Source organism: Coregonus clupeaformis, chromosome 15, assembly GCF_020615455.1.
Source record: "Coregonus clupeaformis isolate EN_2021a chromosome 15, ASM2061545v1, whole genome shotgun sequence".
Classification (NCBI taxonomy): Eukaryota; Metazoa; Chordata; class Actinopteri; order Salmoniformes; family Salmonidae; genus Coregonus; species Coregonus clupeaformis.
The window spans coordinates 34,422,784-34,440,921 of record NC_059206.1 but is presented as its reverse complement, the minus strand read 5'-3'; the positions used below and the strand labels follow the sequence as shown (position 1 = coordinate 34,440,921).

At 46.4% G+C, this 18,138-nt stretch overlaps 1 protein-coding gene across 1 annotated transcript in view; it reads right to left on the bottom strand.

Moving 5' to 3' along the window:
- The window catches only part of LOC121582573 (matrix metalloproteinase-17-like), a 94,065-nt gene extending 78,334 nt beyond the window's left edge, over nucleotides 1-15,731 (bottom strand). The window contains exon 1 of the mRNA XM_041898461.1: nucleotides 15,124-15,731. Coding sequence (XP_041754395.1) covers nucleotides 15,124-15,360 — 237 coding nt within the window. The 5' untranslated portion in view covers nucleotides 15,361-15,731. The remainder of the gene's footprint in view (nucleotides 1-15,123) is intronic.
- Nucleotides 15,732-18,138: the final 2,407 nt, after the last annotated feature.

Sequence of the window (18,138 nt, the reverse complement as noted above, 5' to 3'; positions counted from 1 at the left end):
TTCCCTAAGCAACAGGAGGAGCTGGAGAGGCTGCGCAGGACCATCGAGGAGTGTGAGGAGACCCTGCGCAGTAGTAAGGAGGTCCAGAAGAAGGCAGAGGAGAAGTACAAGGTGTTGGAGAACAAGATGAAGAATGCGGAGGCAGAGAGAGAGAAGGAACTGAAAGCTGCTCAACAGAAGCTAAACTCTGCTAAAACCAAGGCTGATGCGTTCAGTAAGAAACTCAAGGAGAGACAACAGGAGGCTGAGTCCCTGGTCCTAGAGGTGGAGGAGTTGAAGAGAGAGCAGGCTGGCAAGCACCACGGCAATGCGGACGCCCTCTCCCGGCGTGATGCCTTCTTCGCTGCCTTTACCCCGACGAGGACGTCGGTCCCGAGGAGGGGGATGTGTGATGTCACGAGAGGCTGTGTCCTGGAGGGACGTTACATCCCCTGAGGTGGCTGCAAACCCAGACAGCTATGGCTCCATCTGCTGGTATGGTCGGGAACTCCACCCCTCTATGGCCAATCTTCCCACGCAGCTGAAACAAATGAGGAGCTGATGAGCTGAAGGTTTGGGAAGGGAAGAGACACACTGAGGGAGTGTGTGGGGGGTGAAGAGACACAGTCTCCAACCTGGGCTCTCTGGAGGACAAGAGTGCTGCACGTCCACTTCCATGAGGAATATAAGGATTTGGAGATACTTACCTTTGGGAAATACTCACCTTTGGATATATGCACCGGTGGAAATACGTGAGAGACATTTGGAAGGACTTTTTTGCTGGGTTGGCCACTAGCTGCAACGTGGACTACAGTAAGGCTGGGGAAAAGTTATCTGAGCGAGTGAGAATTATGATTTTGGATGTGGAAGAGACATCCCTGAACTGCTAACCCTTAAAGAGCCACAAGAGAACAGAATTTTGTTATATTTTCGTTAATTTCCCAAGACCTATAATAAAATCCTTGTTTTGTTTGAACCTTGTCTCCATGCACTACTTGAGCAATCCCGCTGAAAGCTGTGTAGCCTCTCGTGACGTCACAATATGTATTTATTTGTGTAGGTCTAAGTGCTATTGTTACCATTTATATGAATGAGATTGAGTGTCATTATGTGTATATATACTGTACAAAAATATAAACGCAACATGCAACAATTTCAATGTTACAGTTCATGTAAGGAAATCACTCAATTGAAATAAATTCATTAGGCCCTAATCTATGGATTTCACATGACTCGGCAGGGGCACAGCCATGGGTGGGCCTGGGAGGGCATAGGCCCACCCACTTCGGAGCCAGGCCCATCCACTGGGGAGCCAGGCCCAGCCAATCAGAATGAGTCTTTCCCCACAAAAAGGGTTTATTACAGACAGAAATAGTCCTCAGTTTCATCAGCTGTTCGGGTGGTTGGTCTCAGACGATCCCACAGGTGAAGAAGCCGGATGTGGAAGTCCTGGGCTGGCGTAGTTACACGAGGTCTGCGATTGTGAGGCCAGTTGGACGTACTGCCAAATTCTCTAAAATGATGCTGGAGGCGGCTTATGGTAGAGAAATGAACATTAAATTATCTGGCAACAGCTCTGGTGGACATTCCTGTAGTCAGCATGCCAATTGCACGCTCCCTCAAAACTTGAGACATCTGTGGCATTGTGTTGTGACAAAACTGCACATTTTAGAGTGGCCTTTTATTGTCCCCAGCACAAGGTGCACCTGTGTAATAATCATGCTGTTTAATCAGCTTCTTGATATGCCACAATAGTCAGTTGGATGGATTATCTTGACAAAGGAGAAATGCTCACTAACAGGGATGTAAACAAATTTGTGCACACAATTTGAGAGAAATAAGGTTTTGGTGCATATGGAACATTTCTGTGATCTTTTATTTCAGCTCATGAAACATGGGACCAACACTTGTTGAGTTTATATTTTTGTTCAGTATAAATGTGTGTGTGTCTATGTATAACTATGTGTGTGAGTATTTATGTATGTGTCTGTATGTAATTCATGGCCAGGAAGGTAACCGTGGGACAGCTGTCGTGTGCTGCCATAGCGACTAGTGTCATGGAGACAGATTTGCCCTCCTAGTCTAAGCCGTGAGCCTCCTTGACAACACATTGAGTAACAGCAGCAACTGGCCTTGAACCCACACACACTTAAACCACGTACAAAAAACCCTGACAATGGATATTACAAGCCCCATCAACGCCACAGGATAAACAAACTTTTCATCCTGCAAGGCAGACAGTGTGAAAGTTTCTACTGCCATTTTCACACACAAGGATATTACAACCCCTAGCTGCAACAAGCTACATTAGACACACTAGCAGTTTCCCCAGAAAAGTTAGGAAGTGGAACATCACAATAACACAATAAAAACAACATTTCAGAATTGCCCCGGGTGGTGAAAAGTGCAGCACAGTGTTGGGTGACGAGGACTTACTGTGACATAAAGGTTTCATGTGTTACCTGAAAACGGGGACCTTGCCAGCAGCTTTCAGAGTGGGTGGAATGCCAGGGGCCACTAGAATGGCCAGGCCGAAGACAGTCTACATAACCTAGATATTGTGTCTTGTTCATGGAGAGAAGTGGGGAGAACACAGCACCTACGGCCATAAAACAGCACAACAATGTTCCACTGTGAATCCCAATCAACCAGAGCTGGAGAAAATGCTATTTTCAGAGGCAAAGACTTCACTAAAGACTTTTAAATGAACAAAGTTAAAACAAGTACTGCTGAAGCGAAAACTCCTAAATTGAAAATGGACAACCGATTCAGAATAAATAAGGTGAGGCAGGAGATTGTGTTTTGGTGGGAGACTGAGGGGACACTAGCTGCTACCTGACACCCCTAGACTGGATTGTTCTTAGAAATGGTGCCAAAGTTCGAACTCCACCAACACTCCCATTAATAAAACGGTCTGGACTCAAATAGCCCACATACTATGGCATTACAGCACTGTGTGCGTGTGTGTATGTGTGCGTGCACGTGTGTCAGTGATCCAATGTATGCAGTGGCCTGTGAGTTCCTCTCGCTTGGCTCATGCTAAATTACCGTAGATCTCATTTGCCGTGCTGGATGGTGAGGAGGGGTGCCCATACAGAGCTTAGCTGGCATGGTAGGAAGGGTGGGTAGTGATACCACCCCACACAGCAGCACCCACTGATCACAGTAGCCATCTCACTAATGAGACTAATGACTGCTAATTAGCTGTTCAGTCTCCTCTCTCCCTGATTCCCGTCCTCATGTATATGAGTCTGTGATGCCACACTGGGATCAGGGGGCTCGCCTCGTCAAACCCCAGCCCCAGACACTTACCCCCAGGCAGGGAGATCTAAGAGGACGGAAACATTAATGAATGTAACATTAATGAATGGCAGTCTGGCAGCCAGGCAGCAGCAGTGGGCTGCGGGGCTCTATGACAAATGTGACTAGCAAATGACTAGAATGCATGCTTATGATGTGTTAAATTATCAATATATAATTTAACACTTCACACGGCATGTTTACACACTTCCATGAGTTATCGCAAACCATATTCATCGATCCACAAAAACAGGGAAAATAGTGAGTGTATTTTACTGTGTGAATAAGTCTGATTTTTGGGGGGACTGTCTCCCGGTCTAATTTATTCATAGTCTGACATATTGGCACATGGTGAAACAGAACCATTTCATTCCAAGGTGAATCAGAGTTTTATTAAAGCAGTGTATTGGTAAAGTGGAAAAGGTGGTTAGGGCTGCGGGATGCAAACCACAGGCAGATGGAGGAGACAATTGATCTGGATAAATTGATAATAACACGGATAATAACATGGCGCAGAGCACAGTAGGCCTGTTCTCTATTATCTTCACCTTACGCTGAAAATCCTGACTTAGACCATTATAAGATTCTACTGAACAATGAGAGAGAGCACACAAAAGGAAATCTATGGATTTTACATGACTGAGCAGGAGCGCAGCCATGGGAGGGCCTGGAAGGGCATAGACCCACCCACTTGGGAGCCAGGCCCACCCACTGGGGAGCCAAGCCCAACCAATCATAATGAGTTTTCCCCCACAAAAGGGCTTTATTACAGACAGAAATACTCCTCAGTTTCATCAGCTGTCCGGGTGGCTGGTCTCAGACGATCCTGCAGGTGAAGAAGCCGGATGTGGAGGTCCGGGGTTGGCATGGTTACACGTGGTCTGCGGTTGTGAGGCCAGTTGGACGTACTGCCAAATTATCTAAAACGACGTTGGAAGCAGCTTATGGTAGAGAAATGAACATTCAATTCTCTGGCAACAGTTCTGGTGGACATTCCTGCAGTCAGCATGCCAATTGCATGCTCCCACAAAACTTGAGACATCTGTGGCATTGTGTTGTGTGACAAAACTGCACAGTTTGGAGTGGCCTATTATTGTCCCCAGCACAAGGTGAACTTGTGTAATGATCATGCTGTTTAATCAGCTTCTTGATATGCCACAGCTGTCAGGTGGATGGATTATCTTGGCAAAGCAGAAATGTTAATTGACAGGGATGTAAACAAATTTGTGCACAACATTTGAGAGAAATACACTTTTTGTGCGTATGGAAAAATTCTGTGATCTTTTATTTCAGCTCATGAAACATGTTGCGTTTATATTTTTGTTCAGTAATAGATAGGAAGATGGGATTGACTGCAGAGCTGAAGATGATGGCAAGGTTTTATTTGTTTATCAAATGGAACAGTGCATGTATGAATATAGGAACAAAGGTAACATCCTAGAATTACATAATAGCAATTTAATAGGATCTCTTTGGGCTACATGCTCTTAAGATGTCTTTGAGCAAGTAAGGACTTGGAGAATAACTTGGTCACTTTAAGGGCATTGCATTATTGTGCTGCTCATATTTCTGTTCCTATACTGTATATAAATATAGAAGACACCCTACTGTGACCCTGCTTTAAAGTGCACCAGCTTAATTCTAGCTGGACTCGGCCCATTACTCCTGGTCGATGTGCCAATAACAGCCCCTCAGATCAACGCAAGGCTGAAATCAAATTAATAACGGCGCTAAATTATGGAACTGATGATGTGGCACATTACTTAATGAACGGCCAATCATTATGGTCATATTGACTTGCTGGGTTATTAAATGCCAACCGACTTCCAGTTGCAGCACTATGCATCTTCCCAGGGACGAGTGTCCGTGCCAAAGCCAATGAGGGGATGGAGAGAGAGAGGGTGGGGAGAATGGGAGAGAGAGAAGAAGAGGAAAAAGGGGAGATGCAGAGGATTTAAATGAAAGTCATAGGGAGTGGAGAAAGAGAAGGAAGAGATGGCAAAGAGAGAATGACAGTCAGATATTGAGCACCTCGTGTATCACAACATAACATAGTGTGTCCATCAAACATTTATACCGACTCCCTATATAGGTCTAGAATCTACCGCAACACTGTTATAAAGATCACACAACATTAGCAGAGAATTAGCCAATCAGGGAAAAAAGCCACTTTGGCCGCTCTGAAAAAGCTAATCTTCAGCTTCGATTCTGGCTTTTGGGACTAACCATCCCTTTCCATGTGAAGGGCAGAGCTCTTCAGCAGATCTGTGGACTTTTCTACAAAGACAGTGAAATGTATGTGAGTACAGGAATACCCAAAAGCCACAAGCGGCGAAAAGGTTAAAGCATATGCCATATTCACAAAGAAAAGCCAATTTCTATCCCTGCTTATATACACTATTCTCTGAGCAGATTACATTTTCCAGTGTGACTTACAATGTTGTTGTCTTACTCAGAGACAGTAATCCATTTTGACTGAAGCCGGTGAGGAGTCCATATCAAGGGCACAGCGAGGGGCATTACCTTTAGTTGGCTCCCTACTGAGCCAACCCAGTCCACAAAGGGATCCTGCCTGCCTTCTCCACCTATAACATTTCTCATAGACTGATACAGGTTTGTGGCGTGGTGGTTCTTGCACTTTGTATGGGCTGTGAGAAATCTAGAGAAGCAGTGTCAATCAAGGAGTAACTTATTTTCTTCTGTACTTTTACACAGCACTTTAATTCATTAAATTGTCATTAAGACATCCATACAGAGAATAGACTCTCCCACGGGCTCTGCTGAGAGAAAATCCTGTCAATAACTAATTGTTGCACTAATGAGGACCTATAGATGCAACCTTGAATGTAACAATTCCTCTCCAATACTGTATGTGTGGTTAAGATGATTTTCATCACATACTGATTACTCTCACCTAATAACTCAATACAATTCCATTTCCTGATCCCATCAGCCTCTCGCCTTTGTAAATTAAACATAATTCCATAAGCGTATCTAATTAGCACTAGCAGACCTCTGAAAACAAGCTGCTATCTAACCCAACGTGCTCCTTCCTTCTCCTTCCATGAGGACCAGCAGAGGAACGGGGTCTCGTCATGAGAACATTACACGGCAGACTTGAAGCTGATTCTACACTGCACATCAAACGCCTCCACTCTCCAAAATGATTTCTCTGACGTTCCTTGCATCTGAGGAAGCTTTTTTGCTTCCATTTTTTCTCTCCTCCGATCTCCTTCATCTTGTTAAGAACTGACAAATGCTAATGAGAGCCAAACGGCGGGATCACCTGCTGCGTGGCTCAGAACAACCTGGAAAATGAACAAACTTATTAAAAGCCAAAGGGGGCTGTCACCCACATCAGCAACTGGTTAGCTTTTACATTAATTTGGCCTGCTTCCTCAGAGTGGGAAGTGACTGCTTTACTGACTGTTTTGACTTCCCATCACATGAACGCATTTTGCATGCATAACACACACATACACACCCGATCACATGCAGACACATGTGCATATATGCGCAAACACACACACAGTTTCTTTATTCTGCAAATTTCTGCAAGCAATCTAAGAGGAGCTCTGTTGTTGCTTTGGGGTTTCCTTGATAGTGCTTTAAGGTCGTGCATTGCCAGATTAGCTGGCTGGCCTCTGGGTTATTTGGAGCTGCGACAGGCAAGCCAGCGCAATACCAGAAACCACAGTAATTACAAGAGCTCTGTGGTCCTTTGGATGGCGATGGTGACTATTCCCTTGATCTGAGATGGGACAGGGAGAGGGGGGGACCTCTTTGGATAACATAAGACGGGAGCATATGGAGTTGATTTTGGGTTTTCTATAGGGTTGCCTTGGAGTGGAGCAGCTTTGTTCGTTAACCTCAGTTGAGTGCTAAAATCAGTGTGAGCGAATGGAGAAAGAGGGAGATTGCGTGCAGCTCTGTTGCAGAGAAAAGTAATTCCCGCTCCATCGCCCACACAATGTGATCCATTACTACTGTTTGTCATACTTTTTGGCATTTGGAATTTCCTTGAACATCTATTTTTTTCCATGCATGCAAGATTACGGCTTGCAATACATCTAGAGATTGCAAATACAGCTTTCTGGCCAGTGAAGTATTGTTTCTCTGATCATAGCCAATGTTGCTCGGAATATTATGAGGTAATCCAATTTTGTGTGTGTGAGTTTATGTGGCTGTTCGGCGTGTGTGATCGTTTCACAAGAACAAACTTCTTGATTTTGTTATATTATACTGTAAAGTATGAGTGTTTGATCTACCAAGGGCCTGGATATGTCTGTCTTCGTGTTGATTGACAGGGTCAGGATGAGGTCAACGCAGCTTCCAAGCAGGAATCCCAAAAGGCAGAGCTGCTGCGGCTGCCAATGAGGTGTCAGGATCGGCAAAACCTCATGGATAGGGCCTTTGATGCTGTCCTAAACCCTTCAGCAAATCTGACAATCTCCTCAAAAACCTACAGTCGGCACCGTAATACACTTAAACAAGGAAGGGATGTCAGGTTGGATATGGAGGGATTGGAGGGCTGTCTTAGTTCTCGCTTTCTTTCTGAGAGGGTATGGCTATACTATATCACACATCTGAATGCCTCTCTCTCTTTCTCTCCCTCTTTCTCCGTACAGTAATATTCTCTCCTGCAATGCGGCCTCCCCCTAGACATTGTTCCTCGCCCTAAATCTGAGCCCCCAAGATACTGTGCAATGGGCGTGAGGTCACAGGCATCCAAAGTGCCTCCTGAAAGTAGGACAGAGGTGATAAAAGTGGACTGCATTGGAACCAGGGGTTTGTGAGAAAGAGAAGGCAGACCAGACCATTATTAAAATCCCACACTTGAGTCAAGACCAATGTTCCCTCAACATTTTTTACACACAAATGTCAGGTCTGCTGAGCGCAAACTTGAATGTTGTGAAAATTCTGCGCAACTTCCGGCATGCGTTTACTGTGAACACTGAGGCTGTACCCGCTTTAAGTTACAGTTTTAACAGTGGCCAAGTAGGCTACTGTGTCTATTTCATCATAATGTAGGCCTACCAGAGTGGCCTACCATCAAAAACAATGGTGAAAATGCAACTCATAACATTTTAACATGGAAATAGCTGTTCTATCATTCATCCTACAGTAGCAGCCAATGTATGGTGTTCAATGTAGGCCTACATTCCATGAGACTTTTGAAAAAAACATGCAGGGTTTGATATCCACTTGTCCTTCAGACAAGGAGGTGACTGAAAATGTTGTGTTGTTTGATGCAAGAAACCACTTTACAAAATAAAATGCATTATTATTCCCATACGATTATTACAGATAATCAGACAAATTATGCTACCCTCTGCCTATTGGCTACTTAGCTTATTCAAGCCTGTCTCAAAATACAACACTGCCCATTTAAGATTTTAAAAAGCTCTTTACCTGACTCACTTTTCAAAGATGTCTAGAAATGTTTTGTGCTCTTGTAGGAAGCAATCACTCCCCCATTGCTGACTACACATTATCTATAACTGGGCTAATAACTCACTAACTAGCAAAGGATATGAACAAATGTGCACACGTGGCTACACGCAGCTCTCGCTTTGATCTCAAACAAGCGCATCTACTCACGACCTCTCTTGCACAGATGGCACTGTGAATGGCACAGATGTATATATGGCAATGGTCTATTTGCATATACTGTAGGCCTACTGCAGCTCTGATTGGTTATGCTGCACCGGTCTGTGTTGTGCATGTCAATGCAATAGAATCCTACTCCGATGCCTTCTGCTTACAAAATAATCTCTTGCATAGGATCGGGTTCTTCAGGTCGTCCAACGCCTGGCGAGGAGAATAATGGTTGATTCGGCCAATACAGCAGTTCGCAGCAATGCGTAAAACAACTACAGTGCAACCTAACGGCGCAATGGGGAAAACAAAACACACAGGTGAATATCCCGGCCATAAAGTACATAATGCTCCACCGAGCTATCGACACCTCCACATGGAAACAATCACACACAAAGACATGGGGGGCTGATGAAGGGATATGAACCAGGTGTGTGTAAAAAACAAGACAAACAAATGGAATGATGAGAAGAGGAGCGGCAGTAGCTAGAAGGCCGGTGACGACGAACGCCGAAGCCTGCCGAACAAGGAGAGGAGGCAGCTTCGGAGGAAGTCGTGATAGTACCCCCCCCCCTTGATGCGCAGCTCCAGCAGGGCGATCCGGTTGGCGACGGTGGAAATCCCACAACAGGGAGGGATCAAGGACATCTTTCACCGGGACCCAGAATCTCTCCTACGGACCGTACCCCTCCCACTCCACGAGGTACTGAAGGTCCCCCACCCGACGCCTCGAATCCAGGATGGAACAGACGGAGTACGCCGGGGCCACCTCAATGTCCAGAGGGGGTGGAGGGACCTCCCGAACCTCAGACTCCTGGAGCGGACCAGCCACCACCGGCCTGAGGAGAGATATGTGAAACGAGGGGTTAATACGGTAATCAGGAGGGAGCAGCAACCTATACGTAACCTCGTTAACTCTCCACTGGACTTTGAACGGCCCCACAAACCGCGGGCTCAGCTTCCGGCAGGGCAGGCGGAGGGGCAGGTTCCGGGTCGAGAGCCAGACCCGATCACCCGGGACAAAGACCGGGGCCTCACTGCAGTGGTGGTCAGCATTGGCTTTCTTGCGACGCACGGTGTGCTGGAGGTGGACGTGGGCGGCGTTCCACATCTCCTCCGCGCGCCAAAACAAGTCGTCCGGCCGGTCCTGGCAGTAGGACCACAGGAACCTACCCACATCCTGATTCACCCATTCCACCTGCCCATTAGATTCGGGGTGAAACCCAGAGGTCAGGCTGACCGAGATCCCCAGATGTTCCATGAACGCCTTCCAGACCCTGGAGGTAATGCCGGAAGACGTGAGTAAACAGGGCTTCCGCAATTTGCAGGGCCGTGGGGAGACCGGGCAGAGGAAGAAGCGGTCCACAATGACCAGGATGGTGGTGTTACCCTGAGAGAGGGGAAGATCAGTTAGGAAATCAATGGATAAGTGGGACCATGGCCATTGTGGAAATGGTAAAGGATGTAACTTACCCGCTGGAAGGTGCCTAGGTGCCTTACTCTGGGCGCACACCGAGTAGGAGGAGACATACACCCTCAAATCCTTAGCCAAGGTAGGCCACCAGTACTTCCCGGTCAGGCAGCGTACTGTACGGCCGATGCCTTGGTGACCAGAGGAGGGGGACGTGTGTGCCTAATAGATAAGACGATCACGGACACTAGACGGCACGTACCGAAGCCCAGCGGGGCACTGAGGTAGAGATGGCTCTGTGCATAACGCCCGCTCTATGTCCGTGTCCACTGGCCACACCACTGGTGCCACAATGCAGGAGGCCGGGAGTGTGGGGGTGTTGTCAATGGGCCTCTCCGCTGTGTCGTACAGCCGTGACAGTGCGTCTGCCTTCACGTTCATCGTGCCTGGTATATAGGACAGCGTGAAATCAAACTGGGTGAAGAACAAGGCCCACCTGGCCTGGCGAGGCTTTAGCCTCCTCTCTACCCAGATGTACTCCAGGTTACGGTGGTCAGTCCAGATGAGGAAAGGGTGTTTTGCCTCCTTGAGCAAGTGCCTCCACGCTGTAAGGGCTCTGACAACGATCACCAACGTCATAGTTCTGCTCCGCCGGGCTGAGCTTCTTAGAGAAGAAGGCACAGGGGCGGAGCTTGGGTGGCGTACCCGAGCGTTGGGATAGGACAGCGCCTACCCCTACCTCGGATGTCTCCACCTCCACTACGAACGGTATTGATGGATCGGGATGGGCCAGTACCGGGGCTGAGGTGAAGAGAGCCCTCAGCAGACCAGCGGAGCCAGGACGGCCCACCCTTCAACAGAGAAGCGATGGGGGCTGCGACCTTGCCAAAGCCCCGGATAAACCTCCGATAGTAATTGGCAAAGCCAATGAATTGCTGCACCTCATTTACCGTGGTTGGAGTCGACCAATTACGCACGGCTGAAATGCGATCTCCCTCCATCTCCACACCTGAGGTGGTGATGTGGTATCCGAGGAAGGAGACAGATTGTTGGAAGAACAGACATTTTTCAGCCTTGGCATATAGGTCATGCTCCAACAGTCGGCCAAGCACTCTGCGAACCAGGGACACATGCTCGGCGCGCGAACCAAAATACACCAGGGCTTTCCCCGAGAGGCAGGAGACGAGGGCGGACACCTTCTCCTGATCCGATGGAGCAGGGCTGATGGTGGTGAAATAGAGGTCCAGCTGCAGGCCGCTGTCCTGTCGTATTCCCTCGGTCGAGACAGTTGAATACCTCTGGGTGCTGGTGTGAGGTTGGCTGGATCTGGTCACTCAGCTGGTTCCGCAGGGCTGGGTCCTCTCCTCTCCAGGCGCTGGACGGCCTGGAGCACCTGATCTGTCGCTTCGCCCAAGCTGGCTAACATGTTGGAATGCTCCCGGACCCGCTCAACGACTCCAGGCATATTCCCCGCTCCTGCTGACTCCATGCTGTTGGGTGTGTGATTATGTAGCGGGTGATTTGGACGGAGTCAGGCGCAGGAGGTGTAAATCACAGAATAATGGTTTATTCGACCAATACAGCGGTTCGCAGCAATGCGTAAAACAACTACAGTGCAACCTAACGGTGCACTGGGGAAAACAAAACACGGATGAATATCCCGGCCATAAAGTACATAATGCTCCACCGAGCTATCGACACCTCCACATGGAAACAATCACACACAAAGACATGGGAGGCAGAGGGAATACTTACAGTATACAGGGACTGATGAGGGGATATGAACCAGGTGTGTGTAAAAAACAAGACAAAACAAATGGAATGTTAAGAAGAGGAGCGGCAGTGGCTAGAAGGCCGGTGACGACGAACACCGAAGCCTGCCCAAACAAGGAGAGGAGGCAACTTCGGAGGAAGTCGTGACACACCCACCTGCCCCACGCAAACCTTACTTTAAACACAGCCGGCCGCAGAAGGGGGCGAGATGGGGTGGCAATCCAGGGGACAGAAGTCTTTCCATCTGTCTGTCTGAGTATTGACCAACACCCTCCTTTAGTGGGAACTTCTATGCACCTGAGCCTGCTCAGCTGATCCGGACACACCCAAATGCCTCGCATCAGTACACACCCACATGCACCAGCACACGTGCGCACGCACACACCACACTTGTGCATTGAAGTGTGTGGAATCGTCTGTGTAATCACCTGATTACTTTTCTGCTGTAAAGCCTGTGTTGTGGATGGGCTGGTTGTGCATATTGATCCCCTCTCTAAGCCGTCTGCCTCCTTGCTGTGCCACACTGATAAGGTTCAGTAATTTGCCAACCTATTAACCGCTGAGCTGGTCATCTTCTGCACTGACACATCTCAGCAATGGTGCCAGCCAGGCCCTGGTCCACACAGTAACACCCGAGCAATTAGAGTTTCCACTGTGTTTAATGTGTCAGCTCCACAGAGACATGGAGCAGCTTCGTTAAATGTGCGAGCTTACAGCACCTACACCACTCTCAGGGCTCCAAGAGGGCCATGTGGAGGTCAGCACATGAAATAGCCTTTGTGCAACCCTTAGCAGAGACAAGATAATATTCTGCCCCCTGCCCTCACTGCCTCCATATTAGAGAATTAACTTTGAAAACTAGGGAGGAACAGCTACATATTGTGTGTTGTGAGCTTACATGAGGTAGACACACAGAGAGAGAGAGAGAGAGAGAGAGAGAGAGAGAGAGAGAGAGAGAGAGAGAGAGAGAGAGAGAGAGAGAGAGAGAGAGAGAAAGAGAGAGAGAGGAGGGGTGTTTGGGGTGGGTAGGGTAGGGGCAGGACAGTTTACAGATTACTGTAATGCTGTCCAAAAGTATTTGGGGGACAATAAAATTCCTCTCAATAGAATGGGCAATCATTATAAAGCTTGGATAGTCTAAATCAAATAGCTTTGGGCAACTTCTTTAATGGGTAAATGAGGGCCATTTATAGAATTTCTCGACTCTCAACTAATTCAATGCTTGGATTATTAGTGTAAATGTGATTATTTTAGCAGGGATTTTTTTGTCAACTACCTGAGAGGCACGAACATCCTCGCCATCATTTCACCATCACCCGTGGCTCCTCTGGCGAGCAGAAATATTGATCCACTCAGTCAAATGCAATTTCACTTCTCTGTGAGCCCCAAAAGCCTACAGTTCCATGATTACGCTCTTGGGCGATATTGTGTTTGAAATCTGCGTACATTTTGGTAGCAATTCCTCAACCGTACCGTTCTTTAAATTCTTCTCTCACCTCTCCACCCTAACGCAATGTGACAGTCATGATTCTGATTTGTGTCTTTAAAAGTTCAAAGCATTCATTCAAGGTTCTGTGCCATGTGCATAAATGTGGCCACATAGACTAGACGTAAGATAATACACCTAAATTCGGGACACTCAAATTAGTGAGATATGTTACATTTGGTATAGTTACATAAGACAGATGGGTGGGCGTATAACGCGAACGTCTAGCAACCCAAAGGATGCGTGTTCGAATATCATCAAGGACAACTTTAGCATTTTAGCTAATTAGCAACTACTTAGAATGTTAGCTAACCCTTCACCTAACCCAGGGTTTCCCAAACTCGGTCCTCGGGAACCCAAGGGGTGCACGATTTGGTTTTTTCCCTAGCACTACACAGCTGATTCAAATAATTAATTAATCATTAAGCTTTGATAATTTGAATCAGCTGTGTAGTGTTAGGGCAAAAACCAAAACATGCACCCCTTGGGGTCCCGAGGAACGAGTTTGGGAAACGCTTCCCTAACCCTAACCGTAACCCTTTTAGCTAACCCTTCCCCTTCCCCTAACCTTAACCCTAACCCCTAACCTAGCTAACGTTAGCCAGCTAGCTAACGTTAGCGTTAGCCACCTAGCTAACGTTAGCCACAACAAATTGGAATTTGTAACATATCATATGTTTTGCAAATAGGATCATATTGTATGTTTTTGCAAATCCATAATATATTGTACGAATGGATGATGGACATCCACAAATGAACACATACAATATGAAAGGTAACATATCATACTAAATGGAGAGTCTTGTATTTACGTACAGAATGATACGAAATGCTCTCAGACCAGGTCACATATGATTATGCCACAGGAATTGTAGGCTACATCACATTGTGCATGTGAAAAAGGATAAATACAGGGATGGATTTATATGTAATTTAAGATTGATTACAAACTGCACAGTGCTATAGAGAACCATGCAGAGCTATTTTCTCTCAAACAAGCTTAAATTCACCACTGACAGATATTAAGGAGCAATCGCTCACATAGAATAACCCATGAAGAATGCCCAAATAATTATGATAAGCCTTCATTAAAATATTTACCCAACGTCAGACTGGTTTCACAGAACATTTCATTTAATATATTAGGCAAATGCACCGGTGAGACTACAGGACACACACAATAGTCTACTCACTCCCAATTATTCACTATCTTCCCTACTTCTGTTTCTAAATGATTGAAGCCAATAACTAGGTTACAATAAAATGCGACGTTTCTCCATCCCTGCCATACCATGGACTATAAAGCAACCTATTTGATTTGTCAATGTTCACTGAATGCGCAGGAGTTATTTTAGAATTACACACCAGAGTTGGCATCATCTTGATATGCTGATGATGAACTATGAGGTAGTTTATTTCAACAGCCCTACATGTAGGCCTATGTAGATAAAAGTTCAGCTATATTATTCCAGAATCTGCGTAGGCTACGTATTTAACCCAGAAAAATGTGTGTCCGCTGCAGTAGTCTAGGTTCAAAGATTCAGTGTAAAAGTGTCGAAAGACTATAGGCACTTACCACCCCCATGTCCATCTGTTCAGCCGTCAGAGAGGGTGCCGCTCGAGCCTGAGATAAAAACCAAAACATAGGCAGCAGGAGCATCTCTGGAGAAATAATCCAAACGCGCTGCACGGACTTCCACTTCCGAAAAAATTGACACATCATGCCCTGCCACTCGCTGCTCATGCAGCGCTCAGACACCGGCCCCTGCCTCGCATCCACCAAATAAATCACCCAGGTCCGGATCCCTCGCATCCGTTTCCAAAACGGAATGGAAGAGAAGTCTACCTCACTGTTGCGCGTAAAAACATGAAACACATATCACATAGAGCCGAAGATGCCGATAAAAACATTGAGGAATTTAGCAGTTAGTTTCCACCAAGATCCGCGTCCTGAAAAACCATTTCAGTTAAAGGCTATTGCTGTTCCTCAGTGGACCCCATTACGCCGACAATTATTTCCAAAGAAACATAACTTATATTTCGCGGCATAAGAGTATGTAGGCTATTTATCTCAGAATGTGCAAGATACCCATTGTGCAAAGAAAATGAATCCGTTCAATTAATATTTCCTCTGCAACACAGCAATACAGGCAAACGGAGGTAGGCTTGCGCTCCCTGCGCTGAGCATTGGAAACCGAGACTGACGCACGGTGAGAGAGTGGAGAGGAATTTAGCCAGGGATGGGAGGAGAGAATAAAGGCGCATTATTCAGTCCACTTAGAATGGGCATAGTATTGAATTTATGACGCCCTTTTAGTTTTGCGACCTCGGTTTCAGAGTTGCAGGCGCAACAGTGTGCATCAGATAGACATGCACAGTTTAGAGATGACTGGCATCTCTGAATACATTTGTTCGAATGAAAACACTGTTAGTCACAGGGTAAAATGTAGGCCTATATCATTAACCAAAGTTAAATTATACAGGTGAAACCCATTGTTAAATGGCTATGCCTACCCTGGAGAGAGTTTATATAGGCATACCCATAGGCTATAGTACCAGGTGATGTTGCAAAGTTACCTAGGCCTATGTGTAGGCTACGTGAGGCAAGCCTACAGTAGCTTATGTGGAAACATAAAGATGTAAGTGGTTGGGTAGGCTATAGGTTTAGCATGGGCGAGGTGCTAGGTTATGCGTATGAGGAGAGAACATCTATGGAGCAAGACACCCACAAAATTAGAGTACGTTTATCTCTATAAAGATAGCCTCGACTCGCTGGCTTTGCTAAGGAAGGTGAAGTGAAAGCCTGCAGCACATGAAGAGAACATGCCTCGCGCTGTCTCATGGCGGGAAATCGGTGAGTAGCCTTTATGCCCAACTACCCATACCCCAGCAAACAGGGGACATCCTAAGGACATTAGGCAATGTTCCCCTTAGGTCCCTATAAAGGTTTAGGAGAGACATTATCCCACTGACTTTCTGAGAACAATCTAGAAATATTAAAACAAGTTAACCTGGGGACCATTTCATTTATTTATTTATTTCACATTTATTTAACCAGGTAAGCCAGTTGAGAACAAGTTCTCATTTACAAAGGCGACCTGGCCAAGATAAAGCAAAGCAGTGCGATAAAAAAAGAAAACACAGAGTTACATATGGGGTAAACAAAACATAAAGTCAAAAATACAACAGAAAATATATATACAGTGTGTGCAAATGTAGCAAGTTATGGAGGTAAGGCAATAAATAGGCCATAGTGCAAAATAATTACAATTTAGTATTAACACTGGAATGATAGAGATGATGTGCAAATAGAGATACTGGGGTGCAAATTAGCAAAATAAATAACAATATGGGGATGAAGTAGTTGGGTGGGCTAATTTCAGATGGGCTGTGTACAGGTGCAGTGATCGGTAAGGTGCTCTGACAACTGATGCTTAAAGTTAGTGAGGGAGATAAGAGTCTCCAGCTTCAGAGATTTTTGCAATTCGTTCCAGTCATTGGCAGCAGAGAACTGGAAGGAATGGCGGCCAAAGGAGGTGTTGGCTTTGGGGATGACCAGTGAGATATACCTGCTGGAGCGCATACTATGGGTGGGTGTTGCTATGGTGACCAATGAGCTAAGATAAGGCAGGGATTTGCCTAGCAGTGATTTATAGATGACCTGGAGCCAGTGGGTTTGGCGACAAATATGTAGTAAGGACCAGCCAACAAGAGCGTACAGGTCACAGTGGTGGGTAGTATATGGGGCTTTGGTGACAAAACGGATGAAACTGTGATATACTACATCCAATTTGCTGAGTAGAGTGTTGGAGTGTTAGTCTCCCGAGTGGCGCAGTGGTCTAAGGCACTGCATCGCAGTGCTAGCTGTGCCACTAGAGATCCTGGTTCGAATCCAGGCTCTGTCGTAGCCGGCCGCGACCGGGAGACCCATGGGGCGGTGTGCAAGTCGTCCAGGGTAGGGGAGGGAATGGCCGGCAGGGCTGTAGCTCAGTTGATAGAGCATGGCGTTTGCAACGCCAGGGTTGTGGGTTCGATTCCCACAGGGGGTATGAAAAATAAAATAATGTATGCACTAACGTAATAATGTAAGTCGCTCTGGATAAGAGCGTCTGCTAAATGACGTAAATGTTGGAGGCTATTTTGTAAATGACATCGCCGAAGTCAAGGATCGGTAGGATAGTCAGTTTAACGAGGGCATGTTTGGCAGCATGAGTGAAGGAGGCTTTGTTGCAAAATAGGAAGCCTATTCTAGATGTAACTTTGGATTGGAGATGCTTAATGTGAGTCTGGACGGATAGTTTACAGTCAAACCAGACACCTAGGTATTTGTAGTTGTCCACATACTGTAGGTCAGACCCGCCGAGAGTAGTGATTCTAGTCGGGTGGGCGGGTGCCAGCAGCGTTCGATTGAAGAGCATGCATTTAGTTTTACTAGTGTTTAAGAGCAGTTGCAGGCTACGGAAGGAGTGTTGTATGGCATTGAAACTCGTTTGGAGGTTTGTTAACACAGTGTCCAATGAAGGGCCAGATGTATACAAAATGGTGTCATCTGCGTAGAGGTGGATCTGAGAGTCACCAGCAGCAAGAGCGA